We start from the raw sequence: 27,686 nt of genomic DNA, 5'->3' as shown, positions 1-27,686 counted from the left end.
ATCAGCCCATGCTAAATTTGAAAACTCTAATTGATTAGCGAATAGGAAGGGATTAAACCTTATTGAATCGTATATGACTTGACACCTACCATGTATCGTAGGTGATCAACACCAACATAATGCCGAAAATTCAACCCTGGGGCTATTGAAAAACATTTAAATAGCTTCAAATAAGTTTTGAGTTTATATTCCAAGCATTTAAAAAAAAAATAAAAAAACATTTTTTTGTGTTGATATAAACGGAATAATTTGTTGACGAAATCGGAACGTGACAAAATCGGAACGTGATAAAAACGGAACATACCTGTATCTCCTACACTGACGAAGTTAGGGGGTAAAAACGATGGGTACCCCCTTAAAACTCATATTTTCTCCATAACTTCTAAATTTGAATTTCTACATTTTTACAATGTTCTACAATGTTTAAGGTGCTGTAAAAATACACATTTTTGCCAAAGACACTAAAGCGCTAGCTCTTCACGTTGAAGATTTACGAACGATTTTATGATTTTTCCACATCAAATTTGAGTGTGCATATCTTGTAAAGTTGCAAGTAGTTGCAGCTAATTCTAGCATCATGCTGTTCCTCAATCTATACCCTTTGAATATATGTACGAATAATTGCGGGGTCAAGCGGGGCTCATCGCAGTTTGTTTAATTGAAAATTATATTTCCTATAAATGAATGTATGTTTTCTAAATTTGAATTATTGTTTTTTTCTATCTGTTAATTTTTTTTATGTTTCGTTATGATATTTAACTCTTGGCCCATTTTACGAACGGCAAATTTTTAATGTTTACTGTTCAAGTTTCAATTTGACATGGCTGTAGAGGAAAAGTTGTTGTTTCCGTGAAAATTACTGGATTTTTTCATGTGTATCGAATGCTATCATCAATCATCAATCAGGAGTGCAATTCAATTATTTTTTATAGCTAAGATTGTAGTATATACAATCAAATTGTACAGTTGAATCAGTTGAACAGTTGATTATAATCTTATAGCGGTATTTAGCACTTTGATACACTTATAAAAATGCTGTCAGATACACGGAAAAATAAACATTACTTAAAAACATATAACTGTTCAAATTTTGACAAAAACTGTAAAACATAACATTTTATCATCGTTTGAAATGGGCAATCATTAAAAATTCCATAGCAAAATGAAAACAAAACTTAAAATCTATACCACATAAATAAAAACTACAAAAAAATATATATTTAATTATAGGAAATACAATTTTCAATTAAACAAAGTGCGATGAGCCCCGCTTGACCCCGCAATTATTCGTACATATATAAAAAGGGAATAGGTTGAGGAACAGCATGATGCTAGAATTAGCTACTACTACTTGCAACTTTACAAGATATGCACACTTAAATTTGATGTGAAAAAATCATAAAATCGTTCGTAAATCTTCAACGTGAAGAGCTAGCGCTTTAGTGTCTTTGACAAAAATGTGTATTTTTACAGCACCTTAAACATTGTAGAACATTGTAAAAATGTAGAAATTCAAATTTAGAAGTTATGGAGAAAATATGAGTTTTAAATGGGTACCCATCGTTTTTACCCCCTAACTTCGTCAGTGTAGGAGATAGAGCTTTTCCGTCTTCGACAAACTTTCATGAAATGATGTCGCCTACAATACCTCCTTAGACAGTTTTCAATTTTGACAATAAATAAAAAAGTTAATTTTTTTTCTCAGTGTATATCACTTCAAGTGAAATTTTTTCAGTTTTTAAATTAAGTACTCAATAAATGATGAAACTTTGTAGAACATGTCGAAACGCTAAAACCAATAGTTTCAGCACAAACACACATGTCCCACTTTTATTGATTTCGTCCCACTGTGCGCTGGCGAGATTTCCGAGACTAAACAAAAGATATCGCCGGAGATGCCATCAATTCAAATGAGCACGCCTCAAAATGCGACTGATTCGGACCTGCCGAAGAGATTTACCAGCAGTTGTTATGGGAAAGTTGCCGAAGAGAGTGAGGCTGCCGACAATAGTCACACTGACAAGGGATGTTCGCAGCGTTGTAAAAACGTTTCCAAAAGCATTTTGACAAGTCTGTCGGTGTGAATCGATAGAGAATTGAGCAACGCATAAATGTAAATAGACAAACACGGAATTTGTCTGCTGATGTCCGAGAAAATTACTAAAGAAGCACGGCATCGGCTTAAGCTGCCGAGAATACGTAAGTTCCCCTAATTGAAACTGAAAAACTCAGGAAGGAAATCGTATGGAATTCACTAATTATAAAAGTTTAATCTCACGCTATAAAATCTGTATAACAATAGCTGCAACGTATATTGAAATCTCGTAAATCTTCTTCTTCTTTCTGGCGTTACGTCCCCACTGGGACAGAGCCTGCTTCTCAGCTTAGTGTTCTTATGAGCACTTCCACAGTTATTAACTGAGAGCTTACTATGCCAATGACCATTTTTGCATGCGTATTTCGTGTGGCAGGTACGAAGATACTCTATGCCCTGGGAAGTCGAGAAAATTTCCAACCCGAAAAGATCCTCGACCGGTGGGATTCGAACCCACGACCCTCAGCTTGGTCTTGCTGAATAGCTGCGCGTTTACCGCTACGGCTATCTGGGCCCCCAAATCTCGTAAATATTCAATGAATTAGTCCATAAAAAGCAAACAAAACTTTGAAGAACAGCTTATGCTGAAAAGAAGGGCGAATCTCTTGTGAAGTCTTCCAAACCATAATACCATTTTACAGGGAAAACATATATTTAAAAAACAACCTTACTTTATTGCCAGTATCTTTCATACATAGTGGAGCAGCTTTTAATGAATGAAATTGTTATTCTATGGTATGTTTTCTTCTTTCTACTTCCATGGTTTCTCAGGATTAAGCGCTGCCTCTTCAATTCATATTTATAAAGACTCAAATGTTGATGTTGATCGTTGAACGCTCGAGAAATCATGTGTACCTAGTCCATCAATTAGAATACTAGAACCACACTATCCATAATGGATATTCGAAGCTGGCTCACTGAGTCAACTGGAGATGGTGTCCAAGAGATGCTGTACTTTTTGAGTAGAGTAAGGTGGGGCAAAAGTTCGACCTTAGTGGTATAATCAAAGTTTCCAGGAAAACAATAGAAGATTAAACAAAACAAATACCATACAGTGAACCTTCAACATATTGGCTATAATTTTGCTGAACAAACTTGTGTCAAAATATTTACTCATTTTTAGTTATAACAGTTTCAAAATTGATTGTCTTATTCGAACTTTTGCCCCACCGGGGGGGCAAGAGTTCGAATCTAGTGTGGGGCAAAAGTTCGCTGGCTAAAACACAAAATATTGATACTTTTATGACAGGCATACTTTATACCAGCCGTAAACTTAAGTTTAACGAAAAATACACACTAAATTTTAATCAAAAAATTGCCCAAAACCGAGTTAATTGTAATATACTCAAAAATAGCAGTTTTTCGCAAAACTAAGTGGAAATGTAAAATTTTGGTGACAATTTTCACACGATCAGACAAATTTAACTAAATTTGAAGATAGTATGTGTGTTTTAGGCAATTTGCAAATTTATCCGTGATTTTATACATGGGTCGAACTTTTGCCCCGCTGATTCGAACTTTTGCCCCGCTATGGGCCAAAAATTGATTCCAACTATTTATGGAAAAACTAATACACGTCAAAGCATCCTTATGATAGACCTAGAAACGCCCTTACATAAAATATTGAAAAATATTTTATCTTCATTTGGTTCCATGCATCGAAAGTTTGACCAAATATTACAATATTTACGTCGAAAAACAACAAATAGCCATAACTTTTCCAAATCTCAATCGATTTTTATGATATTTGGAGTGAAAGTCTCTTACTTGAATAGCATTCGAACCACCATGACATTTATAAGATTTGTTTTGAATTGAGCTAGAAATCTTAAAAAGAAACTCTTACCCCACTCGAACTTTTGCCCCACTTTACTCTATACAAACAACAATAATCTTCCAATTTTATTTAACGCTGTGGCTTGATTAGTTCTCCTACAATTGCAAACTTGATTCACCTGAAAAAAAAATAAAAAAAAATACTTGGGGATCGTCCATTCTGGGGAATGGTACATTCTGGCAAATGGTTTTCTGGCGAATGGTACTTTCTGGCAAATGATTTTCTGGCACATGGTACTTTCTGGCGGATGTCATTCTGGCGAATAGTTTTCTGGCGAATGGTTTTCTGGCAAATATCGCACAATCCTTTTTGAAGCTGAAACTTTTGACAAAAATATCGAATAATAACATGTTGGATCAATATAGAGTTCAATTTGAAAAACATCTGGTACGTTAAGTGCACCGTCGAACATGTATACTGAAAACCCCTGCCTCCAAAGCGATAGGGCACATTCTTAGACAAATAATAGTTCGCGGAGAAGCGTTTCCATTTATGAAGGTATGCGGGATAAGACAGGCGAGCGAACAAAAGATATGAAAATCTGTCTGCCAGGGGAAGAGAAGCGGATGAAAGCGATTCCCTTGGTCGTGCAGGCGGATGCGGAATGCTACTTTGTGCTACGTTCACGTGAAAGGAATACCGGTGGAACGTGTGAAGGAGAAATATTTTCCCAAGAATTTAAGCTTCATAGATGAGGCACAAACAAATGATCAAAATCTTCACGAGGTATTAACAGTTTAGTAAGTTTTCAGCTTTCTGGTTGCCATACCTTTACTGTTAATTCTTGGAAAATCTTAATCTGATTAAGGGTTGCAATGATTGCGAGGAAAACTGTTGCAGAATGGCATGATAGAAATAATTCGTGGAAAATCACGTAAAAGAATTCTTTCTGGCAACGCTCTCATCTTTCAGAAGAGCATAAAAGAATGAGCAAATATCAATCCCTGGAAGAATTTGGCCTGCTCGAATTCAAACGACCACATAAGTGTTTTCGCCCTAACTAGGAGCAAATGCAATGTCGCCTTCGTTAGGGAGGATGCATTTCGGTTCGTTATGCGCACTTTTATTCACTGATCCGAACGTAAAACTTTTCCCGCCTTTCCGTCTTTGAGTTTCCGGTGAACCCGAAAGAGAACATAGGAAAATTATAAAACCCCAAACAAGAGCCTCCCCCCTGAGAGGACGTGAGCTCTTTAACAAGTTTTCCTCCAAGACTGAAGTGCTGTTGGCTGACTGGTTGGGTTACTTGGCCCGGGAACTGAGGGACAAGTATTAAGAAGCTTCCAGCCACAAACGGATTAGCTAAATCTTTTCGGAATGAACAAAGATGAGTTTCATCGTCGTTTGTTCGAGACTGTTCTGTGACAACAGAAGTGGCGGGGTCGAATTTGTTAAAGGAGAATATTTTAATACCCACAACGATGGCAGACGGATTTGGCAGCGACTTGCAAGTGTGGAAGGCATAATGCTAAGTATAGCTAAAGCAGCTTACAACAAACGACCGGACAAGCGGGTTTCGGCAGCAATTGTTGCCAAGAGTTTCACTTTGGGAAGTTAGGCAAGTGACATTCTGTATCTCGTAGAGGCCACATGTGCGATAAATGGTTTGAATAAATTTATTCCGAATTACTTGGATTAGATCGACCACGAAAATAATGGAAGGTTGAAGGTCAGTTTGGGATGATGTAAGTAGATTATTTGGTCGATTGACTAAAAAACTAAAGAGCAATTGCTTAAGCAAACATTAAAAAAACATAAGGGGAACATAAAACGGAGTTGTACGTAGAATTTGGTCTTCTGTTATAAACTTATTTCCACGGAGGCATGCAAGTCGATTCTGATCGACCATTTCAAAAATATCTGAAACTTTGCACAGTTTTTCAGTTCCATCTAAATCGTCATTTTCCGATATTAAATCTTCAAGTTGAGTCACGACTAACTTTTCAAAAGGGTGTATGTGAAAATGGTTCAAAATTATTCAAAAAGCTGCACAGCAAAAACGGTTCGTTCGATTGTTAGACAACTAAAGAAACAAAGTTAGACAACTAAATAAAGATTCCAAAAAAAATACACACAGTAAAAAAAAAATATTTTTTTTGCATTAAAAAACATCATTTGTGTCACAAAAACTCAAATATCTCAAAACCCTATCGGAATACCAACGTAATTTTTTGAGGGAAAACGGTCCATTATATTAGCTATCTACCATGATGGTAAGCCAATAAACAAAAAAGTTATGACATTTCAAATATTTCACAAATTTGACACTTAGTGAAATTTTTTTTTTTTTTCATTGTTAATTTTTTTAGGACCGCAGTTTGTTGCTGAATTTTTTGTTAAGGGTACCACATGAGGTTAACAAGTTGTTTTCATGATATTTTATTTTATTATTCATAACTATTATAGCATCTATTAGAAAGTTGGACGCGATCCAGTGTTGTGATCTAAAGTCTTGATAGTGTCATATTTTTTATTGTACGTAACTGAAGAAAAATTCTCTCAATAGTGTTGAAACCTTTTGATAAAAGAAACCTATAAGAAATCTAAAATTGAAGACAAAAGCTACAAAAAAAGTTTTCTATACAGGTATACGACTAGTTTACCTGCAAAAAGTTTACCTCGTAGAGAACAAGGCGGGTCTATACCCAGGTGATCTAGTATACGTAAAGCAGGTCGGTTTTCTCGGCGCTGGTTTTCTCCACAAAGTTAAAATCTGATTACACCTGGGTATAGACCCGCCTTGGTAGAGAATAGACTTTGTTAATCATATTTGGGAGAAAGCGAGTAACTTCAACAACATCAAAAACATGATAGGTACATACCATGAACATACTCACGAAAAAGCTAAAAATATACTACCACTATGGTTATAAAAGATTCAATTGTAAAATTTTTCTTCAGTCAAGCAAACGACACCAAACTAGTCAGTAAAAACTTTAAAAGTGATTTTGTTTATTAAAATCTAACGAGCAACATGAGTAGTCGCTTTCTCAACTGTTGCAGGCCGTTTGCAGAAAAAAAGTGTTCGAAAGAGCTACGAAATCTCACCGAAAGCACCATAGATAAACTGAAAGCGGCTGGTTATGCTCCAATGTCTACATTGAATACAAATTTACGCATTTGTACGTCCTGCCGTTTAAACGTTGACAAACGGGCAATCTGTACATCATCGGTGGATCAGGTTGCAGGAAGTTTGAAAACAACAACAACTGAGGAATTACTAGATGCACCGACAACAACTGAGGAGTTACCACAAGTACCAAGTGCAGATAGTCTTGCCACGGTACCATCAGCGACATCTGTTTCAACAAATCAATCAGAAGATGAGTGCATCCAGAAGGTCAACATCGAACGCTTCAACGAAGGGATAGCTGGAATAAAAGTGACTCCGATTAAATGGACGAAGATGGGTTACGTCAATTATCCCGAGAAAAAATACCGTGAAATCAACGAAGCTGTACGAAGAAACCTCTTCAAATTAGGACCTGAGGATGTGGAAAATACAGACTACGATGAGGTAATTATGAATATGAAGGAAAGGTTCTCGAATCTAGCCACGACAAGGAAAGAAAAATTATTGATTTTGTCTATGCTGCCAAGCTCGTGGTCTATTCAAGACGCCATTGATGAGTTCAGAACCAATAGAAATACAGCAAAAGAGGCAAAACAATTCAAAAATAACTGTCTTGCAACCAAAAATGCTAGGTCGAGTACTTCATTAACAGATGAGACAAAAGAAAAAATAATTCAACATTTTGAAGACGATGAAGTAAGTAGAGCTATGCCTGGCCAAAAAGATTATGTATCTGTAAAAAAAGATGGAAAGCGTCAAGCAATCCAAAAACGATTAATGATGACTACTTTGAAAGAAGCGTATACACGCTTCAAGGAAATTAACGAAAATATTAAGGTAGGTTTTTCCTCATTTGCAAGCCTTCGTCCAAGGCAATGCAAGCTTCTATCCAATTCAGGAACACATAATGTTTGTGTGTGCACAACACACAAAAATATTAACCTAAACTTACATAGTTTGAAAAGAATCAATTTATCAAAGGATATTAAAATGTTAACTGGTAGTCTTTTGTGTGAAAATACAACATCAAATTGCTATCTACGTTCTTGTTCGGATTGTCCAGATTCTTCATCATTTGAAAATACTTTATTCGCTGAGTTTGAAGAAAATTATATTGATCAGTTATCATTTGAGCAATGGGTGACCACGGATAGGTGTGACCTAGAAACTGTTGTAAAACCTGTAGATGAGTTTGTGTCACTTTTTGCTTGAAATTAGAAAGTTTAATTCCTCACGACTTTATTAAAACAGAGCAATCCCGCTTTTTAAAAAATACGAAAAATACATTACAAGATGGTGAATTTTTAGTCATTTGTGATTTTTCTGAAAACTATAGCTTTGTATTGCAAGATGAAGTGCAGTCCCATCACTGGAACGTACAACAAGCTACAATTCATCCATTCGTTATTTATTTCAATGGAAGTACGCAAATTGAACATTTTAGTTTTATTGTAATTTCCGAAGATTTAAGACACGACTCAGTATCTGTAAATTTGTTCATTGCCAAAATGATTAACTTTTTACGCGTTGATAAGGATAAAGAAATCAGAAAGATATATTTCATGTCTGATGGAGCAGCATCGCAGTACAAAAACCGTAAGAATTTTTCGAGCCTATGTTAATTTAAATCAAAGTACGGAATTGATGCAGAATGGCATTTCTTTGCTACATCACATGGCAAAGGTCCTTGTGATGCTATTGGAGGAACCATAAAGCGCATGGCCACAAGAGCAAGTTTAGCCAAAGAACGTGAGCATCCAATTAAAACTGCAAAAGAACTATTTGATTGGGCGAATCGCAGAAAAGAAGAAGATTTAACAAAATTATCATTTTGTTTTACTACTACTGAAGAGTACGAATTAACGGCATCAGAGCCCAGCGAGCAATATAATAACGCGAAAACGATCCAAGGAACCCAAAAATTTCACTGTTTCATTCCATTGTCAGAAAATAAAATTAAAGCAAAACTATACTCGAACTGTACTGATAATGACGCAAAAGTGTTCGATATTGTAAAAAAATTGAATAACAATAAATAAATAAATAAGTATTAATAAAATGTTTTCATGATCTCATAACGCATACCCAAATCCAAAACTTTTAAAGTTTATATATAACATTTAGAAACTCATCGATCATACTCTAAAAAAAATATCCTGGTAAAAAAAAAATTATTTTCTGTTAATTCATTTTAATTTATACATATATACATATACATATAATATTTATACATATACATAATATTTATACATATAATATACATAATACTAATGAATACATGAAAACGACTTGTTTAATTAACGCAAGGCCCTTAACAATAAAATCAGCAACAAACTGCGGTTCCCGTAATAATTTACACCGAAAAAATATTTTTTTTTTCTACTAAATGTGAAAATTGTGACATGTTTGAAATGTCATAACTTTTTTGTTTATTGGTTTACCATCACCAAATTTTTATGGTAGATAGCTAATATAATGGACCGTTTTCCCTCAAAAAAACTACGTTGGTATTTGATAGGGTTTTGAGATATTTGAGTTTTTGTGTCAAAAATTATGTTTTTTAATGCAAAAAAAAATTTTTTTTACTGTGTGTATTTTTTTTTTGGAATCTTTATTTAGTTGTCTAACTTTGTTTCTTTAGTAGTCTAACAATCGAACGAACCGTTTTTGCTGTGCAGCTTTTTGAATATATTTGAACCATTTTCACATACATCCTTTTGAAAAGTTAGTCGTGACTCAACTTGAAGATTTGATATCGGAAAATGACGATTTAGATGGAACTGAAAAACTGTGCAAAGTTTCAGCTCAATAGAAAAAATGAATTAAAAAATTTACCAAATTTTGGTGCTGTTGCTTGGAATCACTCAAGTGCAACCTTTTTTTTTCATTTAGTCATATACATACATTATCTTTTCTGATCATCGTTAAACTGTTCAACTAATCAGGGAAAACGAGAATTACCATCGGCGCCAAATAAAACCAAGAAATTTTGCATTTGCGTTGGGTTTATAAAATCAATATTTTACTTTCGACTAGAGATTATTACATTAGTACTAACAGTTAATTTTCTGATTGTTAATTGATTTTGTAGAAAATTAACTAAGAAATAAATACATCAAAAGTTACCCAGTCAACATTTTGGTTGGTATAATTTTTGTTATACATCATACTATATGAATCAATTCAATCGTATAAAATGCAGGAAAAGGCTATATACCTACCAAAGTGGAGGCTATATGCGTACTTGGCACGACTTTTTCGGATTTTCTGCGATCAGATATACGATGCCACAAAATTTGGATGAAAATAAAAAAAAAACTTTCCAGTGAGTCTCGAGCGCGGGACCTCTAGATAAGTAATCAGGCACCTAACCTCTGTATCACCAAGAGCTGCATATCCAATGGTTGATTATTTGGCAATATTAATACATGTTTCATGTACAGCAACACATACTTTGTTGTTCTTTGAGGCCCATCGTCAGCAGATACCAAGTTTGGGTGGCAATTTTTGCTAAGTTATTGCGATTTGATACGATGCTTTCTGGATTGATATATAATCTGTCAGTTTATATAACATAACGCGAATTTATGTTGCACTATTTACAACATGTTTTGTTGTCAACACAGATTGTCGTTTATGAATCGTATTGGGGATTTATATACAACTTGTATTGACATTGATAACGCTTAATATGGCATCATGTGTGATTCTGATTTTAGACAAGATCTGAGAGTTATGCTCAATCTACACTGCGTCGGTTGCTCCTGTGGGGATGGGCGACAAACACTTGATCGGCGTACAACAATATAAGTTTACCCAGTGAACCACGTATCGTATAAGAATGTGCATCCAAAATCACATATTCATGCGTCTAATCGTACATAATGCTTTCCAGGAAACTTTCCACGGTAGGATTGACAGCTTAAAATGTACATGCAACCGAAACGGAAGGGAAAGCAAAACTTACGAGCATGGTCGAGCTTAACATTTTCCTTAGTAATCTAACGGTCACACCGATTGCGAAACTTTAAAAGCTCATGGCAAATCAAAAAGTCTACTGTTTGCAGCTGTCTAGCTGTAAGAAAAATTCTTAGATAATTCAACGATTAGGTAGAACTAAGATTCAGATTGCCGGTTGTATTACAGGCCAGAGCAAAATTGCCGATCAAAGAGATCCTTTGGCGTGAAATTTGAGAATGAAATTGTGAGGGCCGCTTTTCTCTCCCTGATAAACAAAAAAAAACCTGACTACGCCCATGTCCCTCGCCCCCTTTAAAAGCTATGTAAGTCGTAAACGTAATTCATAAGCAAATATTAACATGTTAAAATTTGAAAAAAACAGAAACAAAATATATGTCCCGATTTTGTCAGGTTCCCCATTTTGTCAGCCTAAAATTCATCGGGGGGCTGACAAAATCGGGTCTCTACTGTATTACAATGACTTAAATTCCATTTTAAGCAAATAGACTCTATATAAAAAATAAAATAAAATAAATTTGATATTGGGAGCCAGATAGCCATACGGTATACACGCAGATACTAAGTAAGATCATGCTGAAGGTCGTAGATTAGAGTCCAGCCGGTCGAGCATCTTTTCGTAAAGGGAATTTTCTCGACTTCCCTGAGCGTAGAGTATGATCGTACCTGTCACACGATATACACATGCAACATTGGTCGATTGACAAAGATAGCTGTTAGCACAGACAAATAGACGTCACACTCTCATCATTGTCCATCGACCACCTTTTAAACGGTCGATTCAAAAATAAGTTAGGTGGCCAATCCGCCACCCGCAGCGCTCGCTTCGTTTTTGTCGTGTTTGACGTTTACACACTACCGCCATCTGTTGGCCCGTCGGCCAAACACGCTGATTTTAGCATTGGGCGTACATGTCCTCGTGACTATGATTTGGATCGAGATTTGTTCTAAGTGTTACGTCTGTTTGTCTGTGCTGTTAGTTAATATCTGTGGAAGTGCTAATGAGAAGTTGAGAAGCAGGCTTCTTTAGCGTCAGAAAGAAGAAGAAGAAATTTTATGGTAATTATTAGCACTTAAAAACGTCCAAGCTGCCGGGCCAGTGATGAGAAAAGTACTGGAGCAAACATTTACCGCCTCTACATTTACATCTTTCTACCCGACCATCAAAATCCAAAGCAAACCATAACCGTTCAAAACAAAAAAATGTCACGGATCTTCAAAACTGTAATCTTCTTCTTCGCAACGTTTTTCAACCCCGAATGCGAAATAACTCGAGCACAGTGATGACACGATTTTTGCGGTTTTCGGGGTTTTACATTTTTGCTCGATAAAGGTAGCATGAAATTGAACTTGTTTATATGTATCGCAACGGAATGATTGTGCTCTTTCTGTTAGAGCTAATAGATTTCAATTAGTTGAAAACACTAGCGAAATATTAGCGATTGAATGATTTAACACTTTTTTCAATCATTCACCTTGGAATGCCTGTTCGAAAACGGTCATAGTGGAGAGACAAAAACAGTCAAGCAGTGTGTGAACCGTTGGCAGCGCAAAGCCTGATGGTATTGATGCTGCTGCTGCTTTGTGTTTTGGTTGAATGGCAGAATCGATGAACTGTGGTGAATTGTGGTCACAGTTCCCAAGACTGTGCCGGGCACATATGGCGTAAATTTACATGAATTTTTAGGAAAGCTGCTTACGCAGACTGAATATTTTGACGTTTCCTTTTTAGATCTAGGAATAAAATGAATGATTCCAGTTATTTAAAATAAATTAGTTCCATGTTACCAACCTTAACAAAAACATCGTTCAAGCATCATTTGAAGGAGGGCTATGTGATTTCAAAAATGATAGTGTATATGTTAGGTAAAGTGAGTGAAAGAGGTTGGAGGGAGTCTTTAAAAAATAATTTAATTTTCGAGTCTAGTACACGACTCTGACAACGGCCTTATAGTGGAGGTCGAATTATGCGTAACTGTCAAAGGATACAAACTGTAGTGGAATAAAATGATATAGTTCTCAATTCGGTTTTCATTTATTTATAGGTATTCCACTAAACAATTCGAAGGTTTATTATTATTTTCAATTTTAATTTTTATTGCATAATTATTTTTGAGGAAAAATCCCACATAATTTAGGAGGATATAAACAAACATAGCAAAACAAAGACGATTTGATTGAGCCAATTAGTTTTCAAGTTATTCACACAAGTATTTTTACCCATTTTTATATGACGTAGACTAGTTCTTGAATAATCTCGATAAACGTCATCGTCACGTGATGCTTTGAATCTTAGAGAGAATATGAAGTATTTTTATCTCTCGTACATTGTTCTCGTTCCATTTATAAAAAAAAATCATATTAATTATAATACATTATTTTTTTAAATTTCAATGTGCATTAAAAACAAACATAATTATTTCTGAATTTTTGGGTCACCCTATCTCACGAAAGAGCACCCTAATGACGAAATAAAAAAATACGGGTCAAAAATTTTTTAAAAAGGCATGACTTAAACAACTTTCTAAAAAAATAAAAAAAAAAAATTTTTCGAACATCGACCGCCTTGGGGACGGACCAGCACAATTGTGCTGGTCTGAATTTGACCCTAAAAAGTTCATGGAGTGATAGAATAGCCAAAATAAAGAATGTTTTGTTCTACGAGATGATAAGTTTATAAGGTAAATTTTGAAATAATCACTCAAACATGGTCCGTCCCGAAAGGGTTAAAGAGGGTTTATCATGCACTGCTATCCCCTCGATTTGATCAAAGTTGTACAGTACACGATGTGCTGCATGATATGATAGTTACAGAATTTTCTCACGATTCAATTCCTGTCCATGATTATTAACCTGCATTATCAAAATGATCGCTCAATTTCAGGTCATCGCTGATTTCATGCAAAGCACGTTATCCGGACGACAATCTACGCGTCTTTTGTGCGTAGATTGTCGTCCGGATAATCATAACGCGCGCGTAGAAAGGATATAAGTTAGAATATTGTTACAAGTAGCGATCAACTTGAATAATGTCGCATTCGCGCTATTATTTATGGCTCAACCAATGTCCAAATAGTTTTAGAATTACAAACAGCATATCTGGAGGTAAAATACTAAGATAAAGTGTTAAAACCCTCAAAATGATAAAAACAATTAATCGTTTGCACACGTGCAACATGTGGAGCGTAGTTTGTTGTGATAACAAGACCGCAAAAGATACATCGTTGTTGCTATGATCGCAGGATAACGAACAACCACGAGACATCATGGATTTTGTCATGATCACTAGATTTCCATCCTTGGCCACATTTATACCAGAGTGTGGTATTTCTCATGTAGGAATCCGTTCTAATTCGTCGTAAGCACTATTATTCGTCGTATCGATCTTAAAATGTCCCACTACGACGGATATCCAAACTTACTTGCAAGATAGATTCATTTTCCAAGTGTAATTTTGTGAAAGCTGTTATTATTATTATTATTATGCTTTATTTAAGACACTTTACCATTTGTCATGGCATTCGTGTCTGATAGAAAGCTGTTATGGTTTGTACAATTTACACCAAAAATGCAATAAATCTACTGTATTCCGATAAATAACTTCAGTTCAATCATCCATTTTTCACTTATTCACCGAAATCGCATGGACGAATACGATTTGAGAGAAATGCTTATCGATCGAGTCACACCGCTTTACGATAAAAGTTTCTTCCCGCCCCCCTGTGTGACTTACTTCGCCGGACACTTATTTTCAATATGGAAAACCTTCGACTTCTTCACTGAAGGATTTCATTCCAATCACACGCCTTTAAACTTTAAATAATTCACGAAATTTTATGAAAATTTGACAAAGGTGAACAAAGTTTAATTCGTCACACTGAGAAAAAAACTAATGGCTTTTCGTACTCATGATGCGTACACTTCGAGTTCGATTTGGCGCACGGTGGTTATCTACACCTAATACCTTTAGGGTCGTTGGGAGACCACTTGGCGTCCACGTACGGACTTCAAATTTTTACCTGATATTTTTCTTACTAAAACGAGCACTTTACAATGACGAACGTATAACATTTCGCATTTCCGATAAATAAGGGACGGCCTAATATGAACTTACAATCCAAATGAAATGTTTTGCAGGTGAGTTGTGTTCAAGTTTATATTTTGTGATGATCAATAGAAACAAAATGAGTTATATGTGCTGTGATGCCAAATGAATATGGCACACAAAAATGTACTAAAAAAATGTAAAATTTTGTGTGAGAAGAAAAATACCCAATTTTGAGCGCTATTTTCTCAATGCCTACTAATTCCATATGGGACAGTTATGCTTTTATGGTCTGTGGAGCTGAGTATCAAAGCATGTCATATCCATTAAAAGGTGTGAATTACTTCATTCTTGAAGATCACTAAAACATTCTATTATGAAAAGCTACAGTAAAATTGGTGTAAATATTACTCTAAGTGAAAAACGTTTATGAAAAATATATCAACCTTTAGCATTGATAAAAGTAAAATTTCTGATTTGTTGCGGCCTAATTTTCCATACAAAGATGAGTCACCCTAATGCAACACATTTTGTTCCGTGAGATCCCCTGAGTGAACCTGAGTATCGTTACAAACTACGAACAAGAAAACAATTCATTTCAGATTGGCATTCACATGTTATGATCGTCAATAAAAGAGACAAACGCTCACAAAACAATCAGTAGCTCTTGGGAAACCGATCGATACTAAGATTGGAGTGGTGATTTAGTGTTGTGTTGTGCTGTTCGCGATCAAATCTCTGCTACCTTGTGTTTCATGTGCAATTTGTTTTAAAGCAAAACTCGTGATGGCCTCGTCCTCGGAAGGAAAGAAAATTGCCTGGATTGGTGATCCCGCCGAGGTATGTAAAACGAATTTCCTCTTTTTGCGCCATGAAAAATTCCGCTCCAAGACGAAAATGATGTAAACAGAAACAGGTCGGGTAGGATTCCGTAGCCGTAGCGCATCGATGCAAAATGTGGTGGTTCATAAAAATTCCATGAGCTGGTATCTTTCTCATTTCCATCATCCCGCGGGGACACTAAACAATGTTGTTTTTTTATTCGACGAAGGAAAAAAATGTTCATGCAAAGGCGTCCGTAAAACCACAGTAAAGATCCAATGGGGCTTGCAGTAGTATTTTTGCTGCGGTGCTCTTCCTCCTATCTCGGGGGAGATGTGTCTTTCTTCCAGCTGCACATTACTCACATTTCCTTCCCATCCGATCCAAGTCCTGGGGTACTCGCCCTGGGGGGATATGGGTAAAAGCTTTTTAACATTTCCCATTTGCCAGGACGACATGCTTTACATACCTGCGGTGGGGGGAGTTTGTTCGTATATCATGTGCGGTTTTCTGCATTTTCCCTTCGCCAAAAACATCATCCAAAGTCCCGAAACTGCTGCAGTTAAAAATCTCGCGCGATGCACTCGTGGTGAGTGACTCTTTTGCATTATATGCCGCTTTGTTTCCATACTCTCAGGACAAATAAAACATGCTGCTACTTCTCGCGTCGGGTAAATGTGTGTACTCTCAGAGCCCCCTCGCTGTGCTAATGGAAACGAGTGCTGCTGCAGTAATTATGGTCTTTGCTTCTGACACTTTGAATTCTCAGGTGCACATTAAACGAGTACCATCAAAGTGCCTCTCCGCAGCACACACCTCTGGACCACAACTTTGGAGGCTTGAGAAACTAGGTGAGACTTCTGTCGTCGTTCTAGGTGTTGAAGAAGTTTTTCGACAGAATTTAAGTAATCTTATGTAGGGAGAAGTTTACAAACCACGAGTGGAAAGATTTTAATTCATTTAAGAAGCCACGGAGACATACCATAAGCACACGATGTTACCACGCAATACGTAAAATTGAGTTGAGCGTTTGCTTTTTGCTAAACTGTTTTTTAGAACTACTGAGCATCCTCTAAGCCATCTTTGACATTTTATTCTTGATGTTTCTTAATTTGACCAAATTTTTTAGGGTTTTCAATGTTATCGGGAACCTACTTTGCAAGTTTGCTCAATGAACTTTATGACACCGAACAAAATTATAAGGTTTTGAGTGAGCTTTTCATTGAGGATGAGACTAGCTATCGAAAAATCAGTCAGTTGATAGATGTTTCATATTATTGTTTGATTTATCCTGGATTGAGCAGATATTTAAGGTGAAGATGAATCGAAGCCAAACGTCAAATTTTCAAGAGCACGGATCTGGAGATCCAAACATCCGTTAAAGCTGAAAACTTAATCGATTGGTCACTAGCTGGTGGTGACTAATCGATTAGGTTTTCAGCTTAAACGGATGTTTGGTTCTCCAGATCCGTGCTCTTGAAAATTTGAAGTTTGGCTTCGATTCATCTTCACCTTAAACTGATTACATTCAGGTAAATACCAGCACGCCACTAGGTTATGTTGTTGGTTCGACATCAGAAGACATTGTCCAGATTAAATCACGTAAAATTCATTATCATCTCAGCAGTGGTACTACAACCCATTTACGACCTTGGTAATAGGCGATGGTTCTTAACCCTCCCGATTGAACCACGTTGCTACTTATACTGTTCCAGAAGACTATAAAAACAATCTCAACGTACCATCCCCACGTTGTTGGCTACAAACACGTCCAGAGAATGATTCTATAGCCAGGATGTCAACTGATGTGCAGCTTTACTATCAGGAAATGTGTGCCATCATCCAATTCCGGGAACCCATTAGTCTGACTGTGGCCATTCACCCCCCTTTCGTTCTGCCAACTTGAAAGATTCATTAGTTTTTGCTATCCTAGAAGCTGAGTCTGACGCACTTGCACTTTAGCTAAAAAAGTTTTTTCAAATCACATCTCATTGCTGCCGCTGCTATTGCTATCCCGCCGAGCATCCATGGCATCGTTTTCTCATTTCACCGCCGTCGCTTCACGTTTAGCTTGTTTAGAGGACGCGACGCGTAAATTCATTTGAGTGAAATAATATTTTCATTCAATTTTCTTTGGGCGAAATAAATTTCAACTAACTTATGCTTCTTATCCGGGGGCAACTTGCGTCAGCCAGCAGCCACCGACTGAGTTTCCCGCTGATTTTGGTCATGTCCGAGGTCTTGCCGGGTCGTGTCTTCGCTGCCATCATCGTCGTATTCGCCGCTCGCAAGGAAATCTCTAACTGTTCATATCGCGACATTTATGCATTGCTTCTATGCTCCTTCGGGTGCATCTACTTCTATTCATTGGCCCCCACAGCGAACCATTCGGTGGAAGTAAAAGAGCAGAAGCAGCAATGTAGCATGGGCGTATCGAGAGCAGATGGGATACTGAAGTTCTTGCTAGAAATCATGCCAAAGTGTTATCAATAGCTCACAGGGAATGCTTCAAAAAATCAATTCAAAGGATTGTTCAAGAAGCTGTTCCAGGATGTAATTTGAATATCACTTGTGAATTCCTAAGAACAGCGATACCGTGTTTTTCTAAGAACTCCTCTAAGAGTTCTTTCAAAAACTCTACGTCATCTTTACCGATAATCTTAGAGAAACTTGACTAGAAATTTTTAGATCAAAAACGCAACGAATAAACTTCATCAATTGCTTCAGAAATTCTTGTAAAGAACATACAACATTTTTTTTTGGGGGGAGACTGCTATGAAAACTGATCTCTAAAGTCATTTTTTTTTGTACAATTCCTCGTTATTTAGGAGACATTATTGCCAAATCTCAAGCAAAAGAACCATTTTATTTAAGATTTGCAACTTATGAACAGCGTTTTTGTAATTATGATAAATTCTAACCTAACACTTTATACTTAGTTAATCATCACGAACTTTGCTGTGCAAATTTCGGTTTTAAATTTTAACCGAGATTCAGCTAACAAGTTGTCAGGTTACTTAGTAACAAAGCACGCTTTGTTCAGCTTTTATCTCCTGAGATCTCATGAAATTTGTTTGGCGACTACTGGGCTGTGCAAATCTCGGTTAAAATTAGCCGAGGCTGGGCATTCATAACTAAGTGTGTATGAAATGTATCTCCCTCTTTATTTCTTACACAACGAACAAGTAAGTCCAAAAATTCTAAGAAAACCCAGTTTTTAGCTCGCATCATTCGATTGAAACAAAACGGCTAAATCGATTGTTAGCGGTCTCATTACCAAAAATTTCATGGAAAATTATTAAAGGCTATTATTGGGTTATCAAGATGGAATTCACAAAAGAATTCATAAAAGAATACTTCCTGATGTAAATCCAAAAAAAAACATAAGATCGTACACGCACTCGATGAAGTGCTTCAGTAATTCTTTGAGTAATTTTTCCAGAGAATCTAATTTTCCGCCTGAAAATCACCCAACAGTAACTTCCACAGGTATTGCTACAAAAATTCTCTCAGAAATTTTCTTTCGATTTTGTCCAGAAATTCTCCAGGAAAATATTCCATCCATCACTCCATTCATCCTAAAGATTCGTACAAGAATTATACCTGGCCGGTGTTCAAACAAAGCTGACTAAATGATATTTTGGTATTCTGAAGTCACTTTTACTGTTTTTTTCTGAACGATTTTAATACAAATGAATCATCGAATAAATAACTTCCAGTATCACAGCAAATAATGCAAATATTTTTATAATTCGATTTCCTGGGATACGTTTCCCTGAAACCATTATAAAACACTTGGTCCAGTCTGTCTAAACACCGACCACATAAATCCTGCAATCCTACAAGAATTCATCTAGGATATCTAACGACAATTTTGCACAGATTAAAATCATGAAATTTACACCTCACTTAATACCAGAACGAGTTTTTATATCGAGAAATTTATGATACATTTTATTTAAATTTAAATATAAGAAATTTTGCATGGAACTTTTTAAACACCAGTTGAAAAAGAAACTGGAGAGCTTGAAATTCGTGACCTTGAAAAATTCAAGAAACCTCTGGAGTAATTTCTAAAAATATTTTTTTTAAGTAATTCCCAGTTAGATAATGGATATAATGGACCATTCCATTGAAGTATCATCGAATACTTGCCCAAAGATCTTAGGACTTTCTTAAGCAATTTTAGGAATCTTTTCTGGAATTTGATGTAGTTATAGAGACATCTTAAAAAAAAAATCAGAACAATTCATAAAGAAATACATGAAAGTTTCACTGGAGGAATCATCAAAAGAAAATCTGGAGAAGTTTAGGGTGAGCCTATTTTATTTCTGATGTCATTCCTGTAGAAAATCATGACAAAATGCCAACACAAAAGCAAGGCGTAATGTCACGAGCAATTTATTCATTTGGATCGAAGTGCAATTCTTACCAGTTCCGATCAATCACGGAGTAGCAACCATTGCACATTGGTCCCAAAGCCATATCTAGGAAGACAAAAATGATTGCGCCTAAACCGTCAATTTTAGATATATGATGTCTTCGGCAAAGTTTCTCCATATTTTTCAGACATTTTTTTTCAGAGATGTGAAATTAGGGTGGCCCACATGGTTTACGAGATCAGCACATAAACTTTTTTTCTGACGCATTTAGGACTACACAATGTTCTACAATGTTTTGGAACAACCGATTTGGATCAACTTTGCCGAAAAACCCAAATTTCTATCTCCTTTGATTCGCGAGTTATGATTTTTTTTAACAAAAAAGTTAGGGTGGTACTGAAAAATCAGTTTTTTCTTGATAACTTTTTATACGATAATTTCTCGCAAAAACTTTGCTCCGAGCACTTTTAGAACTTTTGATTGCGCAACTTTTTGACGAAGAAACTACTGTTCTATATCTTATAATTACAGAGTTATCAGAAACTTTCTTCGAAAAAATTGTTGTTTTCAAATGCCGATATCTCCGAAAGACGCAAACGGATTTTCAATCTATTATCAGCATTAGAAAGATAATCTTTTGCTCTGTTTATGGTGAAAAACTGTGAGGACGTTTTTTGTTTGAAACGGTTGACAAAATTTTGAAAATAATATGTTTTTTAACCGAAAATTGTCCATAACTTGAAAAATATTCGAGATAGCTCTTTGGTGCCTTCAGCAAAAATTTTCAAAATTGAAAGTTCTGAAAGTGCTTCATACAAACTATTCATGAAAAATCAACGCTCTAAGATATATTCACTATAAATCGAATTTTATATGATAAAGAAAGCGAAAATAGAGATATTTGCTGGAACAACCGGAATAACTGTATGTAAAATCATTTAAAATTGAAAATATATGTAATGAAATAAGATCGATCACAGTAAGCGAAATCTTAGGAGTCAGGGAAAGTTAGTTGCTGAAGCAGTTTTAAGGGGGCAGGATCCGTCATTGATTTCAAAATTTTCAAAAGCAGTTTTTTCGTTCAAAATCAAGAAAATTTATAGGAAAATGTGTTCACTGTATTCTATTCTCCAATCGAAACACAGTGAACACATTTTCATCGAATAATTTTTGTTTTCGAACAGAAAAACTGCTTTTGAAGTTTCAATGATGACGATGATTACGATGACGGCGCGTTGAACGTTAACAGTGATCCAAGGAACATTAATCCATAAACGAAGTCTTGTTATTTCTCGCGACATAATGTTTGTCCCGCTAACCTATGCCGTGGTTGGCTATAAATTGCTACCGCTTCGGCTTACTAAGCAGAAGGTCATGCGTTCAATACCGGTCCCGTTTATTATATTATCAATCCTAAACGATAACAAAACGTATACTTTGAAGAATTCCTTCAAATTACCAAAACCTTACTTCCCGTGATATCCTCCCATAGAAATATAGAAGTATCTGCAATTGTTCTATCTGGCAAAACGAATTAGTCAGGGCAGCATTCGCCTGTTGAAGAATGCATGAATCTTGAATTTGAACCAGATGTAAATACCAAATACTTGTCTAAGGTAACGAACCAGGAGGTGGGTCTTGAACACTCGAAAACTGCTTCAGCAAATAATTTTCTTTTTTTCAACTCCTCAGATTCCGCTTACTATGATCGATATCAATACATGATAATTCAATTTTAAATGACTTTACATACAGTTATTTTGTTTGTTCTAGCAAATATCTCTTTTTTCGCTTTCTTCGCCATATAAAATTCGATTTATGGTGAATATATCTTGAAGCGTTGATTTTTTATGAATATTTTGTATGAAGCACTTTCAGAATTTTCAATTTTGCACATTTTTGCTGAAGGCATCAAAGAGCTATCTCGAATATTTTTCAAGTTATTGACAATTTTCGGTCAAAAAACATATTATTTTCAAAATTTTGTCAATCGTTTCAAACAAAAAACGTCCTCACAGGTTTTACACCATAAACCGAGAAAAAGATAATCTTTTTAATGCCGACAAAAGCTTGAAAATACGTTTGCGCCTTTCGGAGATATCGGCATTTGAAAACAACCATTTTGTCGAAGAAAATTTCTGATAACTCTGTAACCATGAGAGATAGAACAGTAGTTTCTTCGGCAAAAAGTTGCGCAATCAAAAGTTTTAAAAGTGCTCGTAACAAAGTTTTTGCGAGAAATTATCATATAAAAAGTTATCAAGAAAAAACTGATTTTTCAGTACCAACCTAACTTTTTCGATAAAAAAAATCATAACTCGCGAACCATAAGAGACAGAAATTTGGGTTCTTCGGCAAAGTTGCTCCAAATCGGTTGTTCTAAAACATTGTGTAGTCCTAAATGCGTCAGCAAAAAAGTTCATATGCTGATCTCGTAAACCATGTGGGCCACCCTAATTTCACATCTTTAAAAAAATGTCTGAAAAATATGGAGAAACTTTGCCGAAGACACCATATATCTAAAATTGACGGTTTAGGCACAGTCATTTTTGTCTTCCTAGATATGGCTTTGGGACCAATGTGCATTGACATGTAGAGTCAGTTTATGCTATGCTAATAATTCCTAAACAATCTGTTTTAAGAACTTCCAAAGGAATTTTCAATTTTCAATTAGATTCGCTCCGTATTCCACGATGCTACTTTGTAGGAGGCAAGCAGCAAACGTGTATGCTAGTAAAGCAGCATTTTCCAGCGCTATCTATTTTCTTCGTGGAAACAGTCTCGGGAGTGGAAGTAGCGCTAATGTCAGCCAAATCAAAAGTAGCTTCGCTGAAAATGTTGTCTATTCCCCCTTGGAGCTACAGGCGGCTGTGTTGGGAACCCGGCTGTTGAACAGTGTCATCGCTATGCATAATCTGCTTGTGCTACTTTTTCCCGAATGGCGGTTCCCTGAATGTCGTTTCCTCGAACTCCAATTCCCCGAATGCCAGTTACCCGAATACTCCGTTTCCCCGAATAACCCAGATCCCACAAAAGTTTTTTTGCACTCATAATTGTCATAGCTTTTTTGCATTTCAAGGTGGTTAAAAAACCGGTCATCGAATATGCACCCTTGATTGACGGCTTCTCAGAGTTTTACCATACTCAGCATTTATGGCAATATGTGTTTAGTCGAGAATGATCAAATATATATATATGCTTATCGATCCTTCTAGTTCAGCATACTGAACAAGACAATTATTGTACCTTTTTGAACTGCATCACTTTTCGGGGAAACGAGTCATTCGGGGATCTGGCATTTGGGGAAAAGTACCATCATCGCAAATACTGTCAGTTCGTAGGTTTACGTGTAGCAGAAATTCTGTGTACTACGGAATCGTCGGATTGGCACTGGAACTAATGTAGCTGACCTTACAACTAAGTGCCGTGCTGGACCCGATTTCAGCGGAAACTGAGTGTGGTATCGTGACCCGGAATTCCTACGCCAACCAGAGGATATGTGCCACAGTAACACCGAGAACTAGACTCAATTTTGACACGAATGTACCAATGTGGTGTAAAGTGTCATTAATAATATAAAAAATAGACTCAACTGTTAAAGAAATTAGATCTTACTACATTCATGTAAGGTACCGCGGGGCAAGAGGGAACGAAAAAAACGATAGTTCAAACAAATTATTCAATAAAATTTTCAAATGTCAATATTTTTCAATCCAACAACACAATCACGTTTTGGCAACATATTTGCTGGTGTGTGCATGAAACTAATCGAATAATTTCGAAATTGTGAAAACTTTGGAAGAAAGTTTTAGAATGAGCCAATGGACGCAGTTACCTCGCTAAGCGGGGCAAGTGGGACACATCCAGTTTCATGCGTCAATCCACATCAGTAAGTCAACCATTACAATAATAGGATTGATAAGTCATAGATTTTTAATTTAAAGTACATATTTGATGTACAAAAGGGATCAACCATAAAATACGTTACGTTTTAGGAAGAAACCCTTTATTTAATAGTATGTCACCTCACATTTAATATTAACTGAAAATTCCTCAATAAAAGCGTAAACAGAAATTAAACATGTTCAAAATATATCATTTATAAGTTGTTAATTAAAATGTAGCAAATAAACAATCAATAATTGACGAAATTATAAATATGTTTTGTTATTATTTATATGCATGGCAGAAAACCACCTTATGGGATGGAATTGTTTTCCATCACTACTTAATTTGGGTAGAAATAACAAATAAAGTTCAAATAACATAGAAAAGTAATCGTTCTCATAGTGCATTTCAAATTTCAGCTGTGTGTTTGTTCAATTTTGAAGCCGTATTTCAAAAATAAAAAATTAATGAAAAAATAAAGAATAATAACACTTTCCTTCTCCCTCTTATGCAATTACGTAATTTGAGGTTGATCTTTTTTGATAAAAATCATTTGTTTGAATGTTTCAGTGCTAATCTCTAGCAAAATGTATGAAACGTGTACGAAAAGTTTTGATTCTGGTTTTTGTTTTGATAGGTCCCACTTACCCCAGGTACAAATATATTTTGGGGTAAGATAGACCATCGAAAATTTCATATGAAATGAAAACAAAATACTGGTTTATCGTTAGCAGCTTGTAATAATACTAAAAATTATAGCTTACTGATGGAAATTCGATTTAAAACACATATATTTTTTGCGAGTCAATGCAAGACGTGAAACGTGTCACAATTTGTCATGCATGTTGAAAATGGTGCTGAACTGACAACTGTTACATGAACCACATGGTAATAAAAAAAACAATATGTTTAGTACTAAATACATTCCTTGTCATTGTATCTTCAACTTTCTAGAAGAATACCCCCATGAAAAACTTTTCCTAGTTGAGCTATGACGAAACGCCCCACTTACCCCGGATTCTCACTTGCCCCGGGGTACCTTATCTAAAACAGAGCTAGCCATAGATCTGTTGCGTCATAGTCATTGAGGAAGGCTTCATCGAACGATGGGATATGTTTATCGTTTGACCGACAACATTAAGCGGAAGCGACAGGGAGTACCGTTGGAGGTTGGATATCTCACCCAGTTTGAGTTGGAAAAGGCAAAAAGAAGTCTGTTGAAGTTTGTTCAGCAAGAATATTACTCTGTGGAAGTAGAGCTTGGCGAAAAAAGCTGTACGGTAGTCTCCAAATCAAGTAAAATTTTTAAATTGTGTCCGTTCATGGATAAATGTAATGAACTTCGCATGCGAGGTCGATTTTACTTATCTGCATACGCACCATACGCGGCGAAGTATCCAGTAAAACTTCCACCAGAAACGGTTATTACCAACCTGTTGGCAGATTAGTTTCATTGTCGCTATCAACACGCAAACCGGTAAACGGTGGTTAATGAAGTGAAGCAGTGTTATAAAATCCTGAAACCGTAAGCATTGTTCAGCGAAGAATTGTCTGCAATGCCGAGTATGAAAGGCACTTCCAGCGGTTCCAGCGGTGATGGTTCCATTGCTGAAAGTGCGCCTCACCCAATTTTTTCGATCATTTACTTTCGTGGATTGCGCTATTCACGTGCTTGTACATTCGTGTTGTACTCATGAAGGTATCTCATGCCTTATCGACGGAATCATGCGTTCTGGCCATCCGCAAATTTGTTACGCGTCGTGGATCATCAGCTGACATATTTAGCGATAATGGAATAAACCTTCATGGAGCTAACAATAAATTGAAGAAGCAAATCGAAGAGCGCAACTGTACGCTTGCCGCAATTTTCACAAACGCCAATATGAAGTGGTCGTTCAACCCACCTAGAGGTCCTCGCATGGGAGGAGTGTAAGAACGAATGATACGTTCTTTCACGCTGTACTATACTAAGCACGGTATACACAACAAGGTAGGCTATTCCCACGTGTAAACAACGATTTTCAATAACAACATGTGTCGTCATTCCCTGAGAGAGACTCGCGAAGAGGAAAAATATCAACGTCATATGCAGCCCAGATTCCCCTCTCACGAAACGTCAAATGCAGTCCACCGTTTTTATGGCTGAAAAAGTGAAAAGTATTGTGTTCAAAGTAAACTGTTATTAAAAACCTCAGTCGGCGGAGCATTTTTTCCAAAGTTGCTGATAAATCTAAGCAGAAAATTTATTATTTCTAATGTCTGCTACGTTTGCTGACATGAAATTTCACTCAAACGGCTATTTATGATTCGATGTGATGCATACTTAATCATTTTTTGCTGAGATATTCATGTGAGAATTTGAACGGGTTGCGCATAATTGGTATAAACACAAAGTGGAATAAGAAAAAACTCAGCAATCACAGAAAAAGAAGACCGTCTTCGCGAATCTCGTCTCAGGTCATTCCTATCACCAAGAATGGGGCTAGAAGGATAGTAAAAGAGAGCAGGCTTTGCTTACTCTTGTACTCGTTCGAGATTGCGATAGGAATGACGTCACTACCAAATGTCATTTTTCGGAATATAATACCTTGTTTCTTTTTATCGTGTATACTAAGAAAGTGATATATTCCGGAAACTGACAGCTACTTAACGACATCATTCCTATCTACCTCGAACAAATTTGCGAAAAAATTGATCTAGTGATCCGGAATGTATATGGTACAATAGGAGTGACGTCACATGTTTACAATGAAACTTGATATTTATGTCAGTAAAGAGCCTGCCTTGTTAATTTTTATGCCGTGACGTACGGTGAAAGTTGCCATAGGCACGTTTACCGAAGCTACTCGAAAACCCGACGAAGAAACGTTGGAGACTGAAGCAGAGGTCAACCACCAACACCAACCATTTCCTGCTGTGTAGCTCCAGTGGCGTCAAGCAACTACCGGTGTTACCAACAGAGTATCGAACAACCTTGAGAAGTAGCTGAAAATTGGCATAGCATTTGACAGACGGGTTATGGAGAAGATGGTTGAAAGAATACTTACTGTAATATCACGCCGATCGAAGTGGTTTGACAACGTTAGGGACATTTTGGTAGGTGACCTGGTACTCGTTATGAACGGAGAAGTAAGGAATCATGGGTGCGGACGGTAAAGTTTGACGTGCTTGGGTATGAACAGCTGTAAGATTGAATCATCGGCCGTCAGTGAAGTTGGTGTTACTCGACGTCGCTCAGAGTTGTGAAAAAGATCTAGGACATCGTAGTCGTTCACGGGAGGGGAAATGTGACGGCGAACAACCCTAGCCTTGGCCAGACTCCTCTGTTGTGCAATATTGGTAGTTGACGCGGACGGAGAGCTTTTCCCGAGCCAATAGTAAGAGTTGTAGAACTAAAAAAGAAAATTGTTACAACTAACTAAAATTTTCGATATCTACATTTGCACAGTAATGATTGATTCTATGAACACAAACTTTCAAACTAAGCTAAACTACATAAGTTAGTAAATGCAATATTACAGCTCATAGTTAAAATTGTTCAAAATGTTAAGCAATTCTTATAGCTT

At 36.3% G+C, this 27,686-nt stretch overlaps 2 protein-coding genes and 1 long non-coding RNA gene across 4 annotated transcripts in view; 1 reads left to right on the top strand and 2 right to left on the bottom strand.

The window, feature by feature from the left end:
• LOC5579875 overlaps positions 1 to 27,686 on the bottom strand; it is a 448,850-nt gene that overhangs the window by 375,034 nt on the left and 46,130 nt on the right. The window lies entirely within an intron of this gene.
• LOC23687449 (protein henna) overlaps positions 15,670 to 27,686 on the top strand; it is a 90,610-nt gene continuing 78,593 nt past the window's right edge. Inside the window, exon 1 of the mRNA XM_021839842.1 lies at positions 15,670 to 15,868. Within this exon, the coding sequence (XP_021695534.1) occupies positions 15,815 to 15,868 (54 nt within the window). The 5' untranslated portion in view covers positions 15,670 to 15,814. The remainder of the gene's footprint in view (positions 15,869 to 27,686) is intronic.
• LOC110675311 lies at positions 16,020 to 16,489 on the bottom strand. The gene is made up of 2 exons (XR_002499359.1): positions 16,320 to 16,489; positions 16,020 to 16,254 (listed from the first exon to the last, which is right to left on the bottom strand). It is a non-coding gene; the product is annotated as an uncharacterized LOC110675311 (long non-coding RNA).

This window comes from Aedes aegypti, chromosome 2, assembly GCF_002204515.2.
Source record: "Aedes aegypti strain LVP_AGWG chromosome 2, AaegL5.0 Primary Assembly, whole genome shotgun sequence".
Lineage (NCBI taxonomy): Eukaryota > Metazoa > Arthropoda > Insecta > Diptera > Culicidae > Aedes > Aedes aegypti.
This window is presented reverse-complemented; position numbering and strand designations above follow the sequence as displayed.